The sequence below is a fragment of the Drosophila grimshawi genome, unplaced genomic scaffold, assembly GCF_018153295.1.
Source record: "Drosophila grimshawi isolate 15287-2541.00 unplaced genomic scaffold, ASM1815329v1 contig_1367, whole genome shotgun sequence".
Classification (NCBI taxonomy): Eukaryota; Metazoa; Arthropoda; class Insecta; order Diptera; family Drosophilidae; genus Drosophila; species Drosophila grimshawi.
Genome location: NW_025062889.1, coordinates 12,553,635 through 12,580,454, shown reverse-complemented (window position 1 = coordinate 12,580,454; position 26,820 = coordinate 12,553,635). Strand labels below are relative to the sequence as shown.

At 39.4% G+C, this 26,820-nt stretch overlaps 4 protein-coding genes across 4 annotated transcripts in view; 1 reads left to right on the top strand and 3 right to left on the bottom strand.

The window, feature by feature from the left end:
* LOC6560747 (transient receptor potential cation channel trpm) overlaps nt 1-17,251 on the bottom strand; it is a 56,731-nt gene extending 39,480 nt beyond the window's left edge. The window contains exons 1-2 of the mRNA XM_032734669.1: nt 17,152-17,251; nt 15,278-15,324 (exon numbers count right to left, since the gene is read on the bottom strand). The gene's annotated coding sequence lies outside the window, so the exon portion shown is untranslated. The remainder of the gene's footprint in view (nt 1-15,277; nt 15,325-17,151) is intronic.
* LOC6560746 (NADH dehydrogenase [ubiquinone] flavoprotein 1, mitochondrial) lies at nt 705-2,407 on the bottom strand. The gene has a single exon (XM_001986581.3). It carries the CDS (start codon nt 2,387-2,389, stop codon nt 749-751), a length of 1,641 nt encoding a protein of 546 aa, XP_001986617.2. The 5' UTR covers nt 2,390-2,407; the 3' UTR covers nt 705-748.
* Nucleotides 17,252-18,425: 1,174 nt separating the features above from the next.
* LOC6561058 (G patch domain and ankyrin repeat-containing protein 1 homolog) lies at nt 18,426-19,535 on the bottom strand. Its single transcript, XM_001986580.2, has one exon. It carries the CDS (start codon nt 19,487-19,489, stop codon nt 18,473-18,475), a length of 1,017 nt encoding a protein of 338 aa, XP_001986616.1. The 5' UTR covers nt 19,490-19,535; the 3' UTR covers nt 18,426-18,472.
* Nucleotides 19,536-19,840: 305 nt separating this feature from the next.
* Nucleotides 19,841-26,171, top strand: LOC6570833 (DNA repair protein complementing XP-C cells homolog). The gene is made up of 6 exons (XM_032742265.2): nt 19,841-20,319; nt 20,377-21,209; nt 23,058-24,790; nt 24,866-25,333; nt 25,528-25,696; nt 25,764-26,171. Exons 1-6 carry the CDS (start codon nt 20,120-20,122, stop codon nt 26,039-26,041), a joined length of 3,681 nt encoding a protein of 1,226 aa, XP_032598156.2. The 5' UTR covers nt 19,841-20,119; the 3' UTR covers nt 26,042-26,171.
* Nucleotides 26,172-26,820: the final 649 nt, after the last annotated feature.

Here is a 26,820-nt window from a genome sequence, read left to right as displayed (position 1 = left end):
ATATCCTGTGCAGGATGTGTTGAAAGTGGCATGCATGTGGACTAAAAACTAGCGATTGTAAACTATAATGCTAGGTGCATACTCTATTCTTCTGCCTTGTTTGGCTCAGGAGATGATTGGATTAGATTGTAGGTACTCCTTAGGATGGGGTTTTCGACGCTTATACCATCTAGTGAAGCCACAATCGTAAGTTTCACAACGTACTCTTACATCTGGTCGTCAGTATCGACAGTAATTTTATTTTGTTATCACATAGAATGATATAACTTTATATTAAAAGTCTATATACTTAAGACCCTAAAATGTGTGTAACTTTACTGAGACTTGTTAGTGTAACTAACAAGATATCTTTTGGCCAAGTACTCTTCAATAATAGCAACTTGTTTACCCATTCGTTGCGGTAATGGCAATTCATCAGCCCGAAACACGCTGTAAATCTGTAGCAACTAACTAGAAGTGAAGGCGACAGATAGTACAAGCATTAGGACGAGGAAATGGTGCTTTGGTACTCGGGGGGCTAAGTTGCCTGTGGCTTTGGGTGACATATTGATTTTGCTAGTTTGTCGAACGAGTGGGCGATATCCGGGTACCACGTGAGACATTCAAATGCCAGGAAGTTCAATAAAATTCGGTCAAGGATGAATGCTGCTAGGCAAACAGGTGGCATAGGTGTCACCATGGACAGCCACAACACCCAATCAATATGCAATTCAAAAGCAATTTATTTGCCAAACACAGATGGTGAACTTTAGCAATCCTTGCCAAACGCCTCTATGCGCTGTTGAATATGGGGTGCAAAATGCGTAATGAGACCCATTGCCACATTTGCCTGGCTGTCGGAGAGGCCACAGATAGTCGTTCCAATCATTGTCTTGCATATTACTGCCACAAAATCAATCATCTGCGGCACGGATTCGCCCTTGGTGAAATTCCTCAGGATCTTGGGCAGCCATATGGCCCCATCGCGGCAAGGCGTACACTGTTTGCAGGTTTGCTTCATATAAAACTCAATGGAGCGTTGCATGACGAGGAGGGGATCACAGTTGTTCGAGACGACAATAATGCCGCCGGTGCCGAATGAACTGCCCGCCTTCTGGAGGCAATCGTAATCCATAAGCAACCCCTCTGCACCCACCTTGCCGATCAGTGGCGAGGACAGACCACCCGGAAAGACACCTAGCAGATTATTCCAGCCACCGCAAACACCGCCCGCATGCATATCAATGATTTCACGCAACGGCATCGACATCTCCTCCTCGACGGTGCAAGGATGTTGCACATGACCGCATATACTGAACAGTTTTGTGCCGAAATTCATGTTGCGTCCAAGTCCCGTGAACCACTTGGCGCCACGCCGTAAAATGGTGGGCACGACGGCCAGAGTTTCCGTATTGAGCACCAAACAGGGATGATCAAAGTAGCCCTGTTCATGCAGATAAGGCGGACGCTTGCGCGGCCTGGCCAGCTTACCCATCAGGCAATTAACCAGAGCCGTCTCCTCACCCGACAAATAACGATCGCCTCGCTGCACCTGGATATCAAACTTGATGCCCGTGTCGCAGGCATTGCAACCAAGCAGACCGTATCGATAGGCCTCCGCCAGGGCAAATTGTAGATTGCATGCCTCGTTGTAGAAACAATTGCGTACATAGATGATGCACTTCTCACAGCCCATGGCATAACCGGCCAATAGGCAGCCCTCAATTATTTTGTGCGGCTCGTGGCGTAGTATTTCACGATCCTTACACGTGCCCGGCTCACCCTCAGCACAGTTGAGTATCAGTATCTTATTGTTGGCATTCACTTTCTGCAGGAACTCCCACTTATTGCCCGTATAATAGCCGCTGCCGCCGCGACCGCGCAATCCGCTACGCTTCACCTCATCCACTATCCAGTTGGCACCCATATCCAGCAGATCCGCCGTGCGATACCAATCCCCACGCTGGCAAGCGCCTTTCAAGCGCCAATCGTGAAACCCATACAAATTTTGAAAGATACGATCGCAATCTTTCAGTGGCCCAAACTCTGATTTTGTATTGCTCAACATCCCTTTGAACGGCGTTATTTTTGCTTGACGGAAAGTTTTGCTCACATCTGGTTTTTTATCGCTTGCAGCACTCGATTTCACAGCGGCCACCTTGATGTCCTTTTTGCTGGCTTCCTTTGGCGGTGCAGCTTTGGATGTGACGTTCTTAACTGGCAAATTTCCCTTCTTGTCTGTCGCATTGTCCTTCTTGCCTGGCGCCTTGCCCTTCTTGGATGCGTCTTTGCTGTACTCCCTGATCTCCAAAGCTATTGTGTATTTCTTAGAGTGCACCAGCGGAGTATTGTCCAATTGCCAGTGTCGCAGAAGAGCAAAACCCCTTGGTCCAATCAATTGTGCAAACATTATTGAGAAGTTGTGTGTGTAGCGAGTATCGAGGAGAAAATTTTAAATGTGTATTTCGTAGTTGATTGACAATACAAGCAAAAGCATGTTTGACACTCAAACACTTTCTATCTATATATATGAAGCAGAGAACGAAATAGAAAAACCACTAGCATCGATGTATTTTAATTTTCTAAACGATTAAATTGCATTTAAGTTTATTCAATTCTTGTTGTATAACTTATTTTGGCATATTTATGGTGCACTACAAAACATGTATTTTATGCTCGGCACTCAACAGCCATGTCAGAACAATTAAGACGACAATTCACAAAGTGTCTTTCACAAAACTTTCAAGATTTTCCACTGAAATAAATAGTTTTTAGAACAAAAATACACAGAGAATGACTGTGCTTTCTCTTCCCCGAGCATCACAGACAATTTATTTTTAATATTCTTAGCTTCAGAAGAAATCAATATTTGATTTTAGGGAAACACGGAATGCATCGAATCGATAAAATAAAATAAAATAGATCTTTCTTAGGCATACGAGAACTAATATAGTGAAATTTAAGTCTCTAGAAATGCATCCTGATGCCTTTTAGACAAAATTGCACTGCTTCAAAAACGCCTGTGTTATTTGTAGTGAGTACAAAGGAAAAAATTATATTATTATATTATATCACATAAGTGCGCATAAGACAGAACCAGAACAGGGACAAATTAAAGCCGGTGCCAGTCCAATGCTCGACAAATGCTACCCAGAGAGCAGAACAGCAAAAAGTTTTTCATATACACACACACAGACAAACACACTCATGGATTGTTATCCCGCTGCGTATACGTAATTTCATCAGAATCGACATGTGCTGGCACAAGAGTAATTTTTTGGAGAGAATGGCCATGCCCAGCGATTTACTGATGCATCAACAACAAAAAAAACAAGCTCATTTAATTTATGCACTCATGCGGCAGACACATTCGCCTTTAATAAGCAACAAAAAGCATATCAAATGGATGAGTGGAATGCAGAAGGCCAAGGCGAAGAACTTCAGCTAGAAAAAGCTGAACAGAATTGGAGCATGTGATGTGCGTGTCAGTGTCAGTGGCAGGTGCACAGCTAGCAGGCAGCAGAAGGTAGCAGCTGCAGACAGAGAACCCGACACAGACGCACAACGTCATCCAAGCTCTGAGTTGGGCTCATTTGGTAGGCATTGTCGTCTCGCATTTCAACGGCTCCACTCCACCCAAGTCTCGTCTGACGAATGCTTTCACATTATGAATGTGAAAGAATCACATTAATGAAATGCAAAAACTTTAAAAACAATTTTTTTCCCCTGGCAGGGTTGTTCCATTAAGTTATTACGAAATGTTAGAAAAACATTCTAATATGATTGAAAATATACTTAAGCATTCCTAGACTACACAGCAAGGTGATTTATTATAGCCACGTTTATCGGATTGTTTTTTTTTATTTATAGCCAACTTAAAATGAGCAAAAGCTCTTAACCATATACAACATGAGATGAACAACGTTCTTAACTATTTTGAGCAGATGGTGTTTCAAGTCAGTGAACTATGGTGTCCGTTAGGGTATTTGAGTTTCGACAACTTGGCAACCTTAACTGTGCCGCCTTGTTGCATATGGCTTTGAGGGTTCTGGCAATTGTTTATAATTGCATTTGCCCCGTTGCTGCTGCAAGCTCATTAACATAATGGTGCAGAGTGGTGCAACTGTTGAGTTTGTCATCTGCAATTTAGCACTTTGGTTGCTGTATTTTTAGCTGATTGCAAGCAGCAGCAACAGTTGCCTTAACCTAAGAGCAGATTGCTTGAGGTTAGTAGTTCGACTTTGACATTTTCCATTTCTATTTTTTGCAATAAAAATTATTTTATTATGTCTTCAAGCTCAATTTGTTATTTAAAAATAATTCAAATGCACTGAAAATTCTGATTTGAATTTCGAGATAATTCATATTGCAAAAAGTTCCAATTACGCAACGAAAACAAAACTATACGCAGCAATTTGCATTTTCTCAAGCGAAGTGTACCAAAACAGCTCGCAATGGTATTATCTAGTAATAGGGGCACTCCCTACATGTTTTCTTATTAGCCAACTTAACTTAAGTGTACCTACAAGTGTTTCACTGTCAAGGCCAATTTATGAGGCTAACATGCAGACACATAATAAACTGTTCAGTCGAGCAGACGGTGTAGAAATGTACACAATTTATTTTGTGGATTTTTCTTTTGCACGGATATATATATATAAGCATATATATATATATTTATTTAATATATATATATATATATAATATATATATATACATATATGTTACTGCTTGCCAACACTGCCAACGGTTTGTAGTTGGTCCACTTGGCACTTTTGGCTTTATGATGTTTACTTTATGAGGCACTGGCCACGTTCTTTGGTTCTCACTGATTTCATTATTATTATTATTATTTGATGGTCGTTTTGTGGTGTTTTATAACTGGATTTTTCTGTTTGGCCATAATTCTATCTTACTTTCCCTCTCGATCTCTCGCTCTCTGGCCACCCGTCCACCGTTTTGCACAGATGTTGCGAGCGCGTCGCTGACATAAAAAATAGCATTGCATACTTTTCGTGCACAAAATGACCATGGCAAAAACAGCAACAACAGCAAAATAACAACAATAAAAAAAATTTGCGAAATGCGCTTGTATTGTACAGAGATTAACTCTAATGGAGTAGCCTGTGCAATAAGCACTAAAAAGGCGGCTTAATCTCAACGGACAGACCCAACGTAAATACAATCATACATTTATGCATAGCATGGTAAATACACAGGAAAAAACTATCAAAATAATCAAGGAAAAATTGTTAAGGTGGTATAAAAGTCAATGCACTAATAATTCGTAAATAGAGCATTTTTCTAAAGCTTTTGTTTAAGTCTACGAAATGGCTACACTTACAAGTTAATACTTTTTGAAAAGGCAACTTAATTACCTTTAATTTTAGATAAACTATGAGCCGGTTTCATACACACAGTGAAAATTGTACTATCAATGGTTGTAGTCAAGTCCATTCTATGAAATACTCTTTTATTTTCACATTTTTTAATTAATTTTAAAATTATATACAAAAAACTTGTAGACTTACATTCCTTTCTCCATGTGTATCATTTTTGATAATACTTTGAAAGTGTTTGCTTTGATAAGTTTATGTTAATTTAGTGCATGCATTTTGTTTTGAGACAGAATAATTTACGACCATCAGTTAGTTTTATACCCTATACACAAGTCCGGGTCAAGAAAGTCTATATAACTATAACGAAAGTAAAATGACATAGAAGGCAGACAAATACCAGAAAGCCTATTATTTATTATATAAGTACATTTTTGCTGAGCAATGAACATGGCGCTATGGCTAATGGTTATAAAAAAATATTTCCGATTTAAGTTTGAGAATTAAGTTAATAAAATACAAATTACAAATACTATAATTTTATCTAAGAATAAATCTTGAAATATAAAAAATGGTTGTTTAACATGCTCTATTTTTACTAGAAATATTATTAGTGCTGTCGATTAAAATCTTCGAATTATTCATACGTTGCATTATTTTCATGCTGCTTTTTGTGGAAACACGAACCCACTAATGGATATATTTTGGCCTTTGTTCGATAGCCATATGTGGAACAATGCCAGAACAGAGTATAATGTCATAAGCATTTAGCCCAATGATTATCACCAAAAGCTAATGCAAAACGCTGATGATGGCAATTTAAAGGTAAAAAAGGTAAAGAAGTGCTTATGAGCTCATCAGCTTAGCTGTGTAGATTAAATGAGATTTGAGCTGAATTGTAATGTTGCAGACAGTCTTGAAGTCTGCCACGTTGGGTGTATTCCCAACTAGGAACATCTCAAATGCAAATTGAACATGTGCAGACAAGGAGTCTGGGGAGGTGACTGTATTAACAAGTCTGTATTTGTTGCATGCTTTCACATATCTCTGACACTTGACTCGCGTCTGTGTGTGTGTGTGTGTGGGTGTATATGTGTGCGTGTGAGTGTGTGACACTCGTTTTATAACAGCTGATAAGGCACCGTCTGTTAGCATACACTGAACAGCAATCAATTGACGTCAGCAAAGAGCGCCGACTCAAGGATTCAACGCGTTTAAGTAAGTTAATTTGCATGCACACATGGTACACCCACTGAACACAGACACACACACATACACACACTCACACACAGCATCACACCTACAGCACAACAGCAAATAGGGCGAAGCAGCGAACAAATTTTCACAGCTGCCAATTGCAAAGCGCGCTGTAAGGAGCTGATAATTGCCGCTCCACTACCCTCTTGCCACTTGCCACTTGCCACAACGAAGTGCTGGCCTCTTGCCAACATAAACGCACTTAACCCCCTACAAAGTGTTCCGTTCAACCCCTCAGACTCTGCTCAACTATTTCAATGCGGCCGCTGCATTGTTTGCCACATATTTTATCACCACCGATAATGTGCAGCGGCCTGTTGAAATTATATGGTAAGGTTGCTCGACTGGAAAATGCCACAATATCTGTATGCAATCAATATCTGTAGATTTTTTTGTCCTAATCTCATTATGATTCGACTTTAAAATTCTTTACAAATTTCTTAGAACCATTCAGTAATTATAGTATTTATTTTTCTACTATAATATCCTATTAAAGAATGAACGATCCTTATAGAATTAACAATTTTAAAAGCTAACCAAATATGATTAAAATGTTGATATCATTCTTTCAACAAGTTGGTGGCAATTTTCAGTGTTAAAGGAAAAGAAGTGAAAAACACACAAAGTTGCACAAGGTTCAGTTCAGCAACGCTGCAATCTCGGGCAGAGAAAGAGAAGCAGAAACAGAAACAAATTAGTCAGTGAAAGTCCACAGGTGAAATGCGTTAAATTCACATTCACGTAAAGTCGCTCTCAGCTCTGGGTGAGTGTAAATGTGAGTGTGTGTGTGTGTGTATGTTTGAGTGTGTTTAATATGAAAGTTGTTGCTGTAGAGTCATAAACAAAACTGAAAGTATTTATAACATGCAAACACGCGGCGCATTTGGTCGACTGGACCTGGCCCCTGACCAACTCATGGCCATTTGCATATACGGCCAACACACACACACACAAACAGGCACCCATCGGCAAAAACGGCATGGGGCACAGCGCGGACATTAAGAGCCATGCAAGTTAATCACGTGGCATGAAAAGTCACGCATATGTAGCTGACCTCCGGCTGCTCGGCTGCTGGAGCTACCCCAGATATATGAATATATACGTATATTTACACACGCTCATACTGATATATCAAGTTCAAAAGGGGGATAAAAAGGATACAACAAAATAAATAAATAAAATTGTAATAAATCGTATGTTACTGCTCACTAACCGAAAAAGAAACAAGAAATAAATTACGCAACAGTTACAATAAAAAAAAACTCAAAAAACAAGCTTTAATTTGAGGATTCCAACTTTCTAATACAAAAAGAAATCTTAATTAATTTACAAAGAATGCGCTGAGTAGAAAAATGTCAATAATTTCTGGAATGTTAACAGAGTTGCTCTTGTATTATATAAATAAATGAGTATTCTCAATTCTGGCAAAATTCTGAGAATTCATACACCTCAACAGCAAGGAAAAATGCAAATAGCTAGATAATGTAATAAAAATAAATAAATAATAATATAAAAATGAAATTCAAGAGTTATTCTATTCGCCTACATTTCAAATAATAAATGAATATTTATAAAGTCAGAAATAGCATACAACTTCTCGAAAAAAGCAAATGGAACCATTATTTGCTTATTCTGACAAGACGACTGCTTAAATAAAAGAGTCACAACAGACACGTTCTCTGGTAAGTTTTTCAAAAATTGCATTTGCCCCCGTTTGAATGCACTTCCAATGGCAAGTCAAATGCGAGGACGAGGCTTACTCTAACAGGAGGCGATGTTAACGATTTTTTCCTCAAGTTTCTTTTTTTTTAGTTTTCACACTTTTTGCCAGCACGTAAATGTCTTTAATAATATTTCTGCTGTTGCATGTTTTGCTAACTGGAGCGAACTTTGGCTTTCCTTTAGTTGTCCGGATTATCTTTACAACTGCTTAATGGGTTAGCTGTGCACACTCACATATAAACTCACATAGTCAGAGATTTCACATAACACCTTAAGCCGGTCGGATTATAAGAAATGCTAAGAAAATGTGTAATTGAAAGAGATGAAAAGTAGCAACAACAAAAATTAGAGATCTTTAGGATTCCAACTTTAGATTAAATTGCATGCTAGTTCAACAACAGTGAGATAGATGCCCCCAACCGACAATAGAACAGCAAACGACACCCAAAGGGGCAGGCCGGGGCGGCAGGCAGGTCGGTTAGGGCCCAAAACACAAAGAGCCAGTGCGCCCATTTATAAAAGTGGGCGTGTCCACGAGTTAAAGTTCGCTGCCTGTTTGTGTGAGTCAACAATACACAAGGATTTGCAGTCATATTCACAAACATTCACACACATTCAACACGGCCAGCTTACTCACACTAGAGAGTGTGTGTGTGTGTGTGTGTGTGCGTGTGTGAGAGAGAGAGAGAGACAGATAGAGGTAGAGAGCGCATGAGTGAGTGTTCGTGATAGAGAGGGACTTAAATTCTATTACAAAACATGTTTGTGTTTCATTAAAAATTTAAGAGGTGTGTGACCATCATTAAAAAAAAAGTGAAAAATCAACTTTTGTGTTTATAGAATGCGACAAATTTTTGTGTTTATTTTTTTTAAGAGTCATGTGCATTGCAAATACTTCAACGATGAAGCCGTAAATATTTGTGGCCAGTCATAAAACCAAAATACATATATAAAAAAAAGTAATCCCCAACGCACTCATGTGCACACTTGTATATAGCCACATTAATCGTATGCTCTAAAGTGAATCTTAATAAAAAAAAAATATTAAACAATATATTAGATTTTTTCCTACGCATGTTTTGGCCCCCGGCTGCTGATAAAATATGTATATTTTTTTTGTATTTATCGCGTTAATATTGATTGGAGTGGGAACTACATATTCGAACAAATATTATAGGTAAAATTTTGAAACTACATAGCATGGTAAACAGCAATTAATTAAATCAATTAAAAATTATCCAGCTTAAAGTGTCATACTATGAAATACCCTGTACTCAGGTCTAAAACCGCCTTTACATTCCTTTGCACAACTGCATGATACTTTTTTACCCATTTCAATGTGAACAAGTTCATGAGAATAACAATTCAAATAAATATGTTTGTAAACAAATTTTTCAATCAAACTTGACCTATTTTCATAGAAAACTCATCAGAGTGAACAAGCTAAGTTATTTATGGTGGTTTAATTCTTTTGGTTCAATGATTTCTACATGTTCTCAATTAAATAAAATCTACAACTCGTTTAATACAAATCCCTTATAATTAGGAGAGTGAATAAATATTTACAATATGCTTTAAAAGCTAAAATAAATTAATAATAATAAGATATCATAATATTCATTGGGTGCCTTCTTTAAATGAGTAAACTGCTAAGTGCGGAATGAGGTTCGTCATGGGTCGGTTGATCTAAACTTGAGGTCCAAGGGGCCTATCTATAGCAATATTATGGAAGATTTTGTATTTATGCTTCAATTAATTACTTTCAGTTCTTCAATCGATGGACGTATAACTTTGTCATCTGCTCAATTAAACTATTGTTTATGTTTCTCCTGCAAAATGCATTTTTGGGGTACTTCAAGTTGAGCTTATGGCACTGCCTTAGTTGCATAAAGTTATACTATAGTATAGGTTTGGCGCCAAGAGTTAGTATAAGACATGGCCTTCAAGCGTCCGAAGCATTTGCAAGCCACTTGGCGGCAGCTCAAAATCGATACAAAGTGAACACTATGACAAACAAACAGAATGCAGTCAGACACCCAAAGAAAAAGTTGGCTCATGAGACTGACTCAAAATATGTAAAAAGAAAACATTGACTTTAAAGTAGTTACAATTTTGCAATTTCCTCAGACTGTCTGCAAAAATATTACCATGGTCGAATTGATATCCTTTGTCGTGATAATGCGACCCAAAATGTCTCTCAGTCGGGTGCCTAATGCTACCCAGCTCGTATTTCGATGACCCAGCATGTCACAGGACATTCATTAACAACCCAACGGGCATCAATATTTATGGGACTCGCATTTATTGGCTGCAAAAACGGATACTGCGATGGCCAAGGACAAAGTGAGTTTATTGGAATTCACTTATGGGTCAACGGGGGCATACTTAATATGCAAATATCGAACAATCGTATAAAGCATATTTCTGTCATTGGCTGCACGTGATACTCTTATCTGATGGCAACTTATGTTATTATAGCATTATTTACGCAAATTATTCATCATTTACGTCTATTCTCTCCACGCATTCTCACTGTTAGCTCAGATTTATTGTTTTTGTATTTTAAATGTGTACATATGTAGCCATTGTTAAACAATTTGATTTTATTATGGCACGGGATAAATGAACTTTAAATTCAGTGCACTATAAACAACTGTTTTATATGGTGTGCTCTTATCGCTGACGTTAACAGTTCGCAGCTGATTGCAAATACACTCACTGAGTGTATTCATGGCCATACAATTGGCCATGCATCAAAGTTGCGTTGCACTTAAGCATTTAGCTCGAATGCGAATTTTAGTTTATGGCTGGCGTATATATCACAATTTGCCCCCTGTATGTCAGTAGAGTGTGTAATAAATTTGATTTATTGCGCATACGCCGTGTTGACTACCCAAAAAACAGAAGAGCACAAGAAAAGTTAACTCAAGTAGTTTTTTTTCAATACGACAGTAAAAAATCGATTTTGTACTCAATCAAATGATATTCTGCAAGCTTAGCTACCTAATTTGTTTAAACATTATGTGACATGAACCCTAATAAATACAACAATAACAATGATTGATTTCATGACGGGGCAGTCAGCAGGAGCAACCATTAAGGGAAGATCTATATGTGTATAATAATGTTAGTAATTGTACCCCTAATTTAAATAATAGATATTAATTATGAAATTTTCAAATGAGTTTAATATTTGCTTTTAAAATAAACACACATTTTGGGCTGTTGAAAACTATTTCGAAGAATCTGTCTTCAATTTGACATTATAACAAAGTTTTATATCTCTCCACAAATTTGTGCACTAACACAAACACAAAGCCAAAGTTCTAATCGCTGACGCAATTTGGTGCGAAATGTGATTGCACTGAAGAGCAAACAGATCTTGAGTAACTTATTATTTCAGTAGTGTTTTATCTAAATCACAAAACTGACTTTAGCTGACATTCAGACTGCCTTGAAAATCTTTCTGTTTTGTTTGCCCTGTCAGCGTCGCGGCATTAGCCCTACCCCCCGCCTTCCACACACGCGTCGGTCTGTCTGTCTGTCTGTTCGTCTGTTTGTTTTTATTGCGCCTTGTTGTCGTTTAGTTGTCTTCGTCTCAAGTTTATCAGCTTGCATAGCAATGAGACGATGTGAAAATGGGTGTGTGTTTTGTTCATTTATACTCGTATGTGTGCAACTCAAAGCCAAGACACTCCTGGCTGAAAATGCAGTAATCCTACTATAGAATCACACCTCATCCACCTTATTATCCCAATGGCACTAAAATATTAAATTAATCTGAGATGCCACTATAAATGAAGACGATAAAGTTAAGTTCCAAGCAAATGTATTAAATATCCTTGATAGATGAAGCCAAAACGTTAGAAAATCTGCAACATATTTTGCTCATAAGTTTAATGGGCGATTTAAGTAGTCAACTGTTATTATAGATTTAAATCAGAATGTCTCAACTGTCAAGCTTTAATTCAATCATGTTTATTTCTTAAGCATCTGATTAGAATTTTTGTAGCACAGAAAGTTGATGATTTTTGTTGCAAGCCACAATGTAATTTCCAATTTACATCGATTTGAGCTTTTAAAAAAAGCTAAAATTCGAGTTCTCATCATAATTCTCATTAATATATATATGGGTTGTTGTTTATTTTTAGCTATCTGGAGTTTATGGCTGCGATATAAACGTACAGATTTTGTGACAATGACGTGGGCTGGCCACTAACAGACTCAGATACACACACACACACACACAAACAAACACGTGTAGCATGAACATAAGCTGCAAATGTTTGCTTTACGTGTCTTGCTGACAATAAATATGTGAGTGTTTTCTGTATTTGTATCTGATGAGTGTGTGTGTGTGTGTGTGTTGAGTTTTTCTTGTGGCTTTTACAGGCAAATTTATTCTTCAGCTGGTGCTGCTTCTTCTTCTAGTCTATTGCATTAAGTTGATTTCGCGCTTCAATGGATTTTGTTGCCGCCACAACTTTGACTTTGGTCTTTTTGGCTAAGACTCTAAGGACTCTGAGGACTCGCAGAGCTCGGTGGCTAAGCCACTTTTACACGCTCAATCAAATACATGCGCCTTGTGAACATTTCTGCAGAGGAAACTAAGCACACATGTGTGTATTTCCATATACGTATACAAAAATTAGTGTCGAAAATCAATGAAACGTTAATAAAATAGCCACTTTGATTAAATACGTAGAAATGACATTGATTTTTCTACCCTCTTCCGGGTATTTATGCCGTATAAGCATTTACAAAAGTGTTTTCAGCTGTACGTCGCTAAGGAGGCGAAGGAATGGGAAGTTGAAGGCTCTTTAAAATGATTTTCGTGTAAGTTGTTATCCCTTTGACGCCTTAACGTCACAATACTAATACTTTCTTAAAAATCAAATCTAATTAACTTGGCAACACAAAAGCAATGTTGCAACAAATTGAGAACAGTAATAAACCCGCACTCTCTCTCCCTCTCTCTCTCACTCGCTCATTACGAAAAGTTGGCAAAAAGTCAAAGGCCAAACTAAATTAATTCAAAAGAAATTTTCAAGTTATTTCTAAAGCAATTAAAATCCCCAGCAAATATTGAAAGAGGCCTGTTGTGATAGGGGCACGGCAAGGGGTCCTAACAATAAACTGTTCTTTGGTCTTGATTTAAAGCTATTGTAAGCCTGATTGGGACTACCAATAAGAAACTGTCCCCACAATGCATAAGGAGACCCTCAAAGAACTTTGCAAATAAGGGCATTAACAAGTCCCACATACATACAAGCAGGCCCACAAGCACAACAGCTCATTTATGTAAATATTTTCAAAGGACCTTGAATACAGCTGTCTGAAAAGTTTTAGCGCCCTTAAGCAGTCAGCAACAAATCACATACGAGAGTCGTTTGTAAGAGCTCTGTTATTTAATTGAAATGATATGAAATTAGATTTGTGTGATCTACCTATCAAATGGAATAGAAATAACCTCCTTCTATGGCCTAAAGCTAAAGCTCCCTCCGAAATACATCAGTATATATATATAAAATATATATGAGGAAATTGCCTGGAAATGGTTATATCATTTCCATTTCATTGAACACAAAAATAAAAATGACAGATTTGTTTTATGCCTTTTTTCTTGAGTTACCCTCTCAATTTGAAGCAACAACCCAATGAATTTTTAATGTAGCGTCACGTTTGCTTCCCACTTTGCTTTCCAAACTTTACCCTTGCACCCACACGTTATTATTTAGTCCAGCATAGAATTTAGAGATGAATAACGGAAATTGATATTTAATTTATGGTTTATTTCAAATATTCACCCGCCTTTTGAGAAATCATTTAAGTCTTCAAGCGAGTATATTTAAAAAGTAAAAGTAAACAACAACCAAATTGTTTAAATGTGGTTGTGGAAAATTTATAAAGAAAACAATTGGTTTGGATAATTTTGTATTTTTCCACACAAAATATTAAATAGTGTGAAACAATTAAATATAATAATAATAAACTTTTCGTTTTTAGACACTTGCCGAGGGTATTACACTTTTATCACGAATTAAAGGATGCGTCTTCGATACCATGCAGTGCATTTATATATATATGCCTGATCAGCCAAGTTGTGGAAGAGCAGATGGACTTCGGACTGCATGAGAACGTAATTTTCTAATATATAAAGAACATTCTTAATTTTCATCAAAATTTCAGATTTACTCTACATTTTGATCTATATCCTGCCTATCACTCATATTCTATAAAAATTCAACAAGTTTCCTTTCAACTGTTTAAGTAGAAGTATAATAAACAATTTTACCAAGTTATCTTATTAATGCGAATGACATACAAATAACATACTATAAGAAAATAAATTGTAACTTGTGTTAAATTAATTAAATTAGCTGCATCAGTTTCGCATTTAATTGATGACAATGGGTATACTACTACCCGGTTGGAAACTATGTGAGCTTCTCTTTATTAACCTTAATTTCAGTTGTTTTAGCTTAAGATATTTATCCACTAAAAGCCACAACATCATTTCCCAAATTGTTGGCAACAAACTTCAACTCTAATTTTTGTTAATTTACTATGTGCCAACCGCAGGAGATGGAGAAGGTAGAGAGACACTCTGGAGAAACTTTTATTTTCGTGTGCTTTAAGCAGTGCTTATGACCGAGTACGTCTGTCGTGTTGTGTGTGAGTGTGTGTGTGTGTGTGTGTATGTGTATGTCGTACGCCTAATTGTATGCAGTAATTTATGTTGAAAGTTTTTCAAATTTCTCATTTAATGCGCCGCTGAGCACCGCGTGCAACACCTTCGCGTTATTAGAAAATTCCAGCTGGTGAGAGATTTATGCCACAGCCATTAAGCCTCCAATAGCAAACGCTCCTCTATCTATGTATATGTCTATAGTATTTACTTAAATGATGCCCCCACGGTAGACAATTTGAATTCTTTCGTTTCGTTTTATTTGCATTTGCTTTAATAATCTGTTGAGACTCACCTTTAAGATTCGCCTGGCATTTGAGTTGGATGAAACGCCGGAAAAGGCTGAAAATACAATTGTTGTTGTTTTTAGCTGTCCGTCAGAACGATTTTGTTATTTCAATTAGAGTCAATTGTTTATAATTGTTGTAATTGTTTTTATAGCTAATTTCGCGCATTTTCAATCGATTGTATAAACAAACTAACGTGTTATTACAACATTTGTGAAGATGCGTTATGGAACAAAAACACTTCAACATCTTATTTGCACAGCACAATTTGTTTTTGTTTTCAAATTTTCGATTTTTATGAATTGCTATTTCATTCAATTACTATTTATTTAGCCTTCTTTGGCTGCATTTGATTTTATTTATTTGTCTTGCAGATAAAGTCTATTTTCCAGCATGAAAGAAAACTTTTAGCGGCAGGCAATTTCAAGTACAAGATTTGTTGCTATTGGCATTGTCCCGGAAGTTTTTTTTGTGCCCATTATTGCTTATCTCGTTATTGTTGTTTGCAGTGTACCAATTACCGAGTACTGAGTACACTGGTATATAAGACTTGGTAGGTACTTTGTGTATTGCTTCATAATAATAATAAACATGTAGAATTTTCATTTACTTTTTCGATCTTGTTTTCTTTTGTCTATTTGTTTGGTTTACGATTTTAAAGATTTACGATATTAGTTGATGTGCTGTTCTGCGTTCCGTGAATTCGCATGGCCCTGAATTTATTGCTCTTTCAAAGCTAATGGTAAAAAGACGTTTATAGACCAGAAGCCATATGACTACCAACCTTTTTTTATACAAAATCGTAATGTATTCTATTTACGAGATAGTCAGATCATTTGGTATTTATCCTAATATTTGCAATATTTATTTAAGCACAGTATTAAATTATTAATGTGATACGGTTCGATCAGCTTCCAACAATGTACTGACTTTCACCAGGAAGGTTCTGAGTTCAACTTCTTCAAAAAATACTGATACCCGTCTACTGATGCTGATCTAGAATATATACAAATTATAGTGAGGGAGACGTCTCCTTCAATGTTTTTCAAACTTGACGATAATATTTGAATACCATCTACAATAGTTTTATAATTGATCAAGAAAAAACACTAAACATGCCACAATTCACTTTTATAAAAAGTATTTAAATAATAATAGCAAAATACATTTCGTATACAATGCCCGTAGCACCGCCCCGCCTATGGCCATCGATCGCATTGTATTAATTTCTAAACAATCAAATCGGTTTGCGAGCGAAAAGAAAAAAAAGAAAAAGTACCGCATAGGTGAGTAAGCAGGCAGAGACTAAGCCGCATACCGAATGAGAGCAAGGGAGATGCGAATGCAATGACAGATCAAACAAATTGAAAAAGGCACGCGTAAAGTTCATGGAGAGAGCAAGCAAGCGAATGAGTGCGCTCCCCCACAGGGAAGGCAGACACTTTGATGATCTGCTGCTGCTGCTGATGCTGCTGCGTAGCAAAGAGCGTAGCACGCACCGATGAGGCGCGGCGTGGCGACGCTGACTGAGGTAAAAAGGCAAGGTAGAATTCAAAAATGTAAACCAAACAAACAGACTCAAAAATAAAACGCTGTGCGTCTGTGCAAGTTGCTTACAGAAATAAACCATAAACAAAATATATATCGATATATATTGCAACAATAATGACAGCTCACACATACATACATATGTACATATGTGTTTGAAAATATTATTAGGTTTTCGCAATTGTTGTCAAGTTCAATGCAGGCGCCCGGAAATCACATGGCATTTCCATCGCAAATTGCACTCGAATTGTTACACAGTATTTGGACTTGATATTGTTGTTGTATTCCAGGAGAATGTTTTGTAAGTTTTGCGTAATAGCATTTAATTGCGTACTTTGCTTAATTTCACGCTGAGCACACACAATTACTTTTTTGCACTACACAAATAAAACGTCGTCGGCAAAAGTTTTAAATTGATTTGAAATATTATTTATTTTCTCAGTCGCGCTTCTATCGCGACGCACACCGAACACGTTGGGACCGCAAACGCAAATAAGCACAACAAATGCGACGCTAATGTTCTGAGCGCTAACGTTTTGTCTTTGCGGTTTGTGTTTGCATGACCGAACAGCTGTTGATCGAAACTGGGGTAGTATCAGCAGTGTTACCACACTAAATTCGGAAAAACGTTGCTTTTTGAATTTGTTTCGATAATTCCTTGTATGCGAATTGACTTTTCACAATTGGATTTCATTTATTTCACGTCGAATATTTAATAATAATTACATTTTTATTATTTACCAAGTGTGCACACTGTGTGCTGACCTTCGCACAGCGCGACACTCCACTTTCGTTTAATTACTCGCTCAACTTTAGAACACGCACAGCTTGTGACGACAGGAGCAAGAGAATTAGATTTGTTGCAGGAGCGTCGATAACGTCTTAACAGTGTCACAGTCCGAACGCGACTGAATGTCGCAATTCGGAAACCTGCCTTATATACATATCTGCAGAATAGTCGTTGCCGTCGTCGGTTCTAAGGGGTTAAGCGTTCAATGCGCAGGCGCAAAGCGAAATCGGTGTCACCTCAATGAATGCTTTACGGGGAGAGCGCGCTCGCCGTGCCGTGCAACAGCTTTCGCTTTCGCAACTCCAGGCTAAACTTCGCGGCCGTCAAGTACCCCCGCAATCCGCACCCACCCATACCCCCTCCTCCATAAAGCAACAGTCAGCAAGGAGCCAACTGTGCCAAAAACAAATCTAGCTCGGCTCCGCGCAAAAGGTCAGCTTGTGGCACGTGCCACAAGCATAGGTAGCTATATGTGGGCGTCTAACAGCCATGACCTAGCCAACCGCAAAGATGTTGCGCTTTGTCATTTACCGCAATTGAAACCGCAAAATCCATTGATTTTAATAACATTCGATTCACAGCAACTCTCAGAAATGTCGATTATCCAAAAATTACACATACAATCCAATCCATGCAACAAATTTTGTGGCAATATTACATTTATATACCCTTTTGATATTTTACTATTTTATATTAAGATGTAATTAAATATATCTTCATTTAACTTAAATTTTGTTAATTATATATTATATTCTTATTACTTTCTATTCTTGAGTACATTAAGAGACATATGAATATATCAATCATTAGCTTCAAAATTAAGCATATTTTATCATTTTTAATTTACACATAGGCATATAAATAATCAACTCAATTCACTGCGCAACCGACGCTCCTGTTTCCATTCGCGTAGCTTCTCCCGCTTCATGTCGTTGCGTGTGCGTCGCGGCTGAGCAATGGGGGGATTGCGATGCCTCAGCTTTGTGGCATTTGTGTCGAACGCTTGGAAGTGTGTTACTCGGGCGGGAGATTGCTCAATTCCCAGGCCAGTGCGCTGCTTGCGCAACACAGTCTTCACTGGATAGAGGCGCCCGCTCTGAGTAGGTCCCAGGCCGTGTTCCCGGTCCCAGCCCTGTTTCACCATAAGCTGTAGGCCCCGATTCCTTAACGGAATGTTGAACCGTTGCAGTTTGTGGATGGGCAGCGATTTCATGTTAAACTGATGTACAGTAGAGGTCTGGTGAGCTCGCCAAGTGGACTCTTTGTAATTCCTTTCGCACACTTCACAATAGAACGGTGTGACAGCGTAGACTGTTGGCTCATCCTCGCTTCTAACGCGTTCACCTTTGGTTTCCAGAAGTTGTACAATGCCTGCGTGACATTTTCTCTTGGCCAGTTTGAGGGCCGTATTGCCACTTTTATCTGCAACGTGTGCATCTGCGCCCAACTGCAGCAGCCAGGCCACAGCATCCTCGGCTCCCTCACAGGCAGCCATCATTAGCGCAGTCCAGCCATAGGCATCACAGAGATTTAGCTGTTGCTCCTCGGTGAAGCACATTTGGGACAACTGCTCCACATTGTTGCTTGTTGCCAGGCGAAAGAATCTATTTCGATCGAAGGGCAATTGTGGTGTCTCTTTGACACGGGCTAATGTGCGAGCACATTTTGTGTTTGTTTGGGTTGCTCTCTTTGTTTCTGGTGTCTCGATGATTTCCTTGTAGAAATGCTGAATTTCATCACCACTAACGCCTCTGATTGTATACTTCTCTACTATACCCTTCTCTTGCGCGGCAGCCCCAGCGGGAACAAAGCGTTTGAGTGGCACATGTAGTGTGGTCAAGGCAACCCAGTTTGGGTGCAGTTCCTCGCCAGTTGAGTTCATAGAGCTCAACCAAACAGCATATTTTATGCTTTGTTGTGCAGGTAAATAAACATTAATTGAGCAGTGTTGTGTAGCATGAGTCTAAAACTAAGGGCTGCAAACTCTCAAAAAAATTTGCACCCATATATATGCATATCGATATATCGAGATTCAAATGAGATAAAATTGTATCTTGCTGCCCAATTAATAAAAAATAAAATGAATGCAATATTATCAAAAATAACTCACAAAGATATTTGCTTAATTTAAAAGTAATATTTTCTCCGAAACAAAAGGAATTATTGTAAATTTAAACTAGCAACTAATCAATCGATAAATGACACCAGACCACGTCTACCTATCGAACATCGCTAACTCGTAGCCCAAACGCCAGCCAAGCGCGGAAATGTCAATTTCGTGAATTTGTTTAAAATGCTAGATAAAAATCAAGCAGAATATTTTCATAAGATCAGCGAAGTATATAGTATTATATGATTCAGGTGGAGATGAATTGAAGTCTCTTTCGGCAACGGCAACTAAACGCGAGGATTCTAAAAGTGCGCAATAAAAATCAATAACTGTAAGTGGAACAAACACACACACACACATGTAAATCGGTCAGACCCTGTGAGCAACAAGCACCCACACAAAATGTCCGACGAAGAAGAAGAGTCCTTGTCCGAGGGCTTTTCGGCCAGTGAAGAGGACGAATGGAAGCCCGGTAAAGATGTGCGCGGTGGCGAATCCTCGGATGACGATGACAGCGAATTCGAGGAGCTGCCAGGAGGAGCTGCAGCCGTAGCAGCAGGCGCCAGTGGTCGCTCTCCGGCGTGTGCTACACAAAAAAAGAGGCATGCAAGCGAATCAATTCAAAATCTCAATTATTCCTAATTAAATATTTTGTATAGGGAACAAAAGCAGCCGAGTGGAATTAAAGGCGCCTCCGTGAAGAAACGCAAACCTAGCGGGCAATCGCTGCGCTCCAAGCTGTTCAATAAGTATCGGCCGCCACCGAAAACGTTTCCCACATCGCCCACACAGAACTCACCATCGGCGTCTGGCTCTGCCAGCCGTTTACCGGCCTCAAAAAACGCCAAAACGCCCAATGAAAGCAACAACGCGGACTCCAGCAGCGAATCGAGTGTTGATGACTATTTGGTCAATCCAGCTGAAATCGATCTGCGCTCCAGTTTCTTTACGGCAACCAAGGAGAAATCGCCAGCGCCACAATTCGATTGCAATGCAGGCATTACAAATCTGTCCAATTCTGGTTCCGGTTCCGAGGACAACAACGAAAGCAGCCTCGAGGACAATGCCAGCAACAATAAGGCATTCGATTTTCGTGGGTTGCTCGAGAATGCTAACAGCCTGGAACGGACAAGGGAAGCTCTGCTCAGCAAGCGTACCGCTATGGCCACGCCCCCGGGCAGCCAGGCGAGGCGCAACAGCAACGCTGCCGCAATGGATGTCAACGCACTGCTTGCATTGGGCGAAAACCAAAACTACGCAAATGAGCCAATCGAACAACGAGCGAATGTCATAACGGAGCGTCGACGTTCTGGAGCATCTGCAGCAGCAGCAAAGGCAACTGCAACAGAGCAGCAGCCGCCGCCATTAGATGCTCCGTCGCGATTGAGCAAAACCAAATCCACGCGCATTAAGCGGCACACAAAAACGCGTCCAGCGTCCACTGTGGTCACAGCTGGCGATACGGACGACTCCGACTTTGAGGAAGTTGCAGGTAGGAAACGAAAGTAGAAAATGTTGAGGATAATTATTAGTAGTGGATGAAGCACTAAAGGGCTTATCAAGTTGGTTGTGGCGTCGCATACTTGTTGTTTGTTGATATTAATATTGATATTGATATGGATGTTGATCTTTGATGGTAGTTAGAAAATTCTATAAATTCTGGTATCTGATTTAAAACAAAAAACAAGCTTCCAAATTGCTCCGTATGAGACTGCGTAGTTTTGTGTTTTAAATAACAAACTAAATATCTGAAAGAGCTGAGAACACCTAATACGAAACATAAATAAATAAACATACTAAATACTATATCTGCTATATAACCTAACCTAACTTTATATTACTGTTAAGCTACCTTCGCACAGTTTGCATTGCTTTTGTCAAATTTTACTTTAGCCGGCATTCGAAAAAACATTCCTAGGGAATTCGTAAGTAATGCAAACTGTGTGTAAGTGGGTCTTATAGTCTATTAGACTGAATTATAGCATAAAAGCAGCTGTGTAGAAAAATCCTTAGAAGGCTTCAGCTGACACGCCTTAAGCTAGTCTTTTTCAACACTAAACTACAGATATCTAAATATATTTAGATACAGTGGTCGCTTAGAATTTCCCGAAGTCGAAATTTCTATTAAAAAACATAATAATTTACTGACTGTAATTATCGTATTTTAAATTGAAATTAAATTATATTAAAAATCTGAAAAGGTTCTCAAAAATTCTATACATAAAATATATAGAATAATTATTTGGATTTTTGAATGATGTACCACTGTATTTAAATATTTTTTAGCTACTCAAAATCAAATGCCCGAAAATGATTTTTAAGCGAGATTTTCAACTATCGTTTTTAACCAAACAGCTCTGAAAATGCTCAAAATTAAAATAAATAGAACTATCCAAACTTTTTAAATGTATTTTGCAAATAGCATAAACAAAATATCACTAAATAGATGTTTGAGTGTTACTAAATGGTAAAAAGTTTTGAAGAATTCTGTATGTGGTTTAAGTGCTTGCACATTATAATGATCTTATACAGAAGAACACACAAGTTTTATTTGCAAAAGACACAAGATCGAATCAATAAGATTTAAGTAAGAATCAGAAAGTTGTATATACTTCACCATTTTAATCCAAAACAAACAAAAAACAAGAATCAATATGTTTTATATGTGTTCGTAGTATTTCGAGTTGCATTTATTTTATTGTTTTACTGTCTTTCGAATTAGATTATTTGCCAATAACCAGGGACCGTAAATACCAACAGATTCCTATTTCTATTGCCATTTTACTAATTTACTAAAAATCTACATTAGAATCGATACGGTCCCTGCAAAAAACAAGACTTAGAAATCAAAAGTGAAATGCAGGTTTTAAAATTATTACACATAACAGATAGATACACTTATGTACTTACTTTATGGCAATTTCAAGTGTTTCAACAAGAAATTCAAAGCAAAATAAAACATTAAAAAACTTGCTATCAAATTAGAACTGATGTTAAACGAATTTACTTTAGTAAAATTGTATTCATTTCACAAAATACAACAAAAGTGAGATTAAACAAAAATAATAAAAATAAATATTTGTAATAAATACTAAATAAATGCATAATTTTAGCGCAATTTAGTGAATGTTAAATGTATTTAATTCAACAATTGAAATTTAAAATGCACTTCAAATGAAATAAATAAATGCAAAGTGTTTCAAAATAAATTCAACTAAGTAGAAATAACTCAATCTCATTACCTGCCTGCCCGCCCGTCCACTTATATAAGACCCAGACTGTAACAGTTGCTGCTTGACACTTCCCCCACTTTCTCTCTCCATCCACTTCCATTTTGCAGACGCTCAGCTAAGCAGCGATCCAGATGATGCGACTCCAAACGTCTCCGGTGATCTTGAGATCCACGTGGGCCTGCCCTCGCGCCACTTAACCAAGGAGCAGAAGACGCAGCATGAGCTGGAGCTGGCGCTAAAGCGTCGCCTGAATCGCGACATCAAGGATCGCCAGCTGCTGATGCACAAGGTCAGCCTGATGTGCTTAATTGCACGCAGCATCAAGTATAATCGTCTGCTGGCGGACACGAAGCTGATGCAGGCGACGCTGAAGATGTTACCCAGTCGGAATGCATATCCCACCGAGCGAGGCGTCGAGCTCAAATATCTGCAGTCTTTTGTCACCTGGTTCAAGACGGCCATCAAGTTGTTGAGCCAGGATTTGTATGCGCCCAAATCAGCAAGCACGGAGACCGCAATTATTGAGGAGCTGCTGGCACTGATCAAGCGCAAGGAGGCACGGTGCAAACAGGATATGATCTTCATATTCATTGTACTTGCACGCGGCATGGGCATGAACTGTCGTCTCATTGTCAATCTGCAGCCAATGGCGCTGCGGCCACAGGCTTGCGACTTAATACCCATTAAACTAAAACAGGATGAGAAAAATAAAAGTCACACGACTAAAAGCGAAGAGGACGGTGAGGAAGATGTGGTGGAGCTGGAGAGCAAAGCTAGCACGTCCAAGCAGGCAAAGGATGCGAAATGCAACTCAAAAACAGCTGCCAACAGCTCAGATAAAAAAATCAGCACTGCTAAGGCCAGTTCCACCTCCAAGAAAGTTACTGAAGTTTCCAAAGTGGAAACCCAGCTAAGTTCCAAATCGGAGGCAAAGGCTATCAATAAAGCAACTGAATCTAAGGCCAGCACAGCCAGCAAGCGCTTGTCGAACAACTCAGAAGTAGCAGCAAAGCCCAACAGTCCTAGGCTTAAGCAAAAGTTGAAAGAGGAGAGCAGCAGCAGCAGTAGCATTGAAACCAAGGCTAAGCCGCAGCTTTCTCGGCTGAAACGCGCCGTAAACAAACCAGAAATTGATGAAGTAAAAAAACCAAGGCTGCAACTGCAAATTGAGCCAACGCCAGTTGCTCGACGCACTCGCAATGCATCCTCAGATAAGGCCAGAGCAGCAGGAAGCGCGGAAGTTGCATATCCTGCAGCCAAAATAGGCTCACCCGTCATACCCAAGCTGGTGCTGCCCAAAGCCAAGCAGAAGAATACACGGGAAAACAGCGATGCAGAGAATGCCAATCCTGGCAACAGTCAACGTGGCACTCGATCACGCAGCAAATCGCCCAAAGTGCACATCTCCCCAGTGTTTCTCAAGGGTGGAAGTCCAGCGGCTTCCACAAGTAAGGTACAAATTTCGTCAACGGAGCCTGTGCGAGAGCTTCGCACACGCCAGCAAAAGGCCAAAGCGCTGGCCATACCCCAACTGGATGGCGGCGATGATAGTCTACCAGTGCCTAAGAAGCGACCAAAGCTGGAGAAACTGCAGAAATCAAGCACAGATGATGGCGACTCCACACCAAGCAGACCCATCAAAAAGGCGCCCGTTCTGCCAAAAGTAGTTCAGCATTTGCGCAAGGATCGGCGCGTGCTGTCCACAGATGATGAAGCTGTCAAGGAGAAACGCAAGACAAGCGCATCCGACATGTGGGTGGAGGTGTGGTCTGAGGTGGAGGAGCAATGGATTTGCATTGACCTGTTCAAGGGCAAGCTCCACTGTGTCGATACAATCAGGGTAAGATTTCAAAGTAGCGGTGTTAACAGTTAATCCTTCGAAGGAGCCAGTTTTGTAAGCAATCTGAACTTGCAGCGAAACGCCTCCTCGAGCCTGGCCTATGTCTTTGCCTTCCAAGACGATCTTAGTCTGAAGGATGTGACGGCTCGATACTGCTCAAGCTGGACGACTACTGTGCGCAAGTCGCGAGTCGACAGGGCCTGGCTGGATGAGACACTGGCGCCGTACCTTGGCAGGCGCACCAAGCGCGACATATGCGAGAATGAACAGCTGCGACGCATACACTCGGACAAACCGCTGCCCAAATCCATTTCTGAGTTCAAGGATCATCCGTTATATGTGCTTGAACGCCATCTACTCAAATTCCAGGGTATCTATCCAGCTGATGCTCCCACTCTGGGTTTCATACGGAGTGAACCAATCTATTCGCGCGACTGTGTCCATCTGCTCCACTCCCGCGATATTTGGTTGAAGAGCGCCCGCGTAGTGAAGCTGGGTGAGCAGCCATACAAAATTGTCAAGGCGCGGCCAAAGTGGGATAGGGTAAGTAAATATATTTTGTGATTGCTTCCAAAAATATAAATAGGAAGGGTTTCAAATTTGGTGTAAAGTTGAAACATTTTTTAATCAGTATCAGTACCTGTATTAACTCCTCGATCTCGGATATTGCATAAAGTACATTAGTTCTATAAGGCTGCATTATAGGCAGAATTATAATAGAATTCAAATTTCTACAGCTCACACGCACAGTGATAAAAGATCAGCCGTTGGAGATCTTTGGATATTGGCAAACTCAGGATTATGAGCCGCCCACAGCCGAGAACGGTATTGTGCCGCGCAACGCGTACGGCAATGTGGAGCTATTCAAGGAGTGCATGCTACCCAAGAAAACTGTGCATCTGAGACGTAAGTGTGCATTTCGGAACTGTTACCAAATATAATAATTTATCATCTGATCCTAAAAATTGAACAGTGCCTGGCCTGATGCGCGTATGTAAGAAGTTGAACATCGATTGTGCCAATGCAGTGATTGGCTTTGATTTCCATCAGGGTGCCTGTCATCCCATGTACGATGGCTTTATTGTGTGCGAGGAATTCGGCGAATTGGTCACTGACGCCTGGGAGGCGGATCAGCAGGAGCAGGCTCGCAAGGAGCAGGAGAAATATGAAACGCGTGTGTTTGGCAACTGGAAGAAGCTCATCAAGGGGCTGCTCATACGCGAGCGCCTTAAGCGAAAATATAACTTTTAAATTGGTGTTTTTCTGTTTTCTGTTTATCGTTCAAATTGTATTGAAAACATAGAAAACTATTTTTGTACTTTATTTGTTAATTGTATTGTATCAATCTTTCAATAAACTTGATTGGAATTCGCGCAATTTATCATACATTTGTCACGTAATTTGCAATGCACTTAAAAATGCATTTAGGAATTTAATTCAAATCTTTTTCATGTCAACATTTTACAATGCGTATCCCATTTGTTATTCATTTATCTTATCAGCTTGGTTCAGTCCAATTTATGATATATATAATTTATGGAACTGCTGCTTCCGGTGCGCCTGCAGATACTCAAAGTACATGCGCCTGGCCTGGTTGAGCACCCGGGTGCCATCGTGCTTCCGCACCATCTTGTCAAAGTGCACCGCAATCTCGTTGAAGTCCATCGTCTCCTTTATAATGGTATTCCGAAGCAGTGCCGCCATTGAATTCACCAGGCGGCTGTGGCTAGCAAGTGTAGGCGGTTTCGTCGCCATTTCCATGAGCATTGGCGCCTCTACATTCAAATCCGCTTAAGTGGGCATATGACCAATGGTGGAGAGTTACCGTTGCGCATGCTCCGCCTTCCTGCTTTCAGGTGATGGCTGCCATCGATAAGGGGGCTTAACGTCTGCATCTTGGTCAACTCGTTCAGGTTCTGTTGAGCCCTGACCTACTGCTAGAAACCAAAAAGAGTCATCATCGAAATAGCGAAGCTTAAAAGGCTTGAAAGCGTAGGCGTGGGTGCGAAAGAGATGGTGGGGCAATTGAA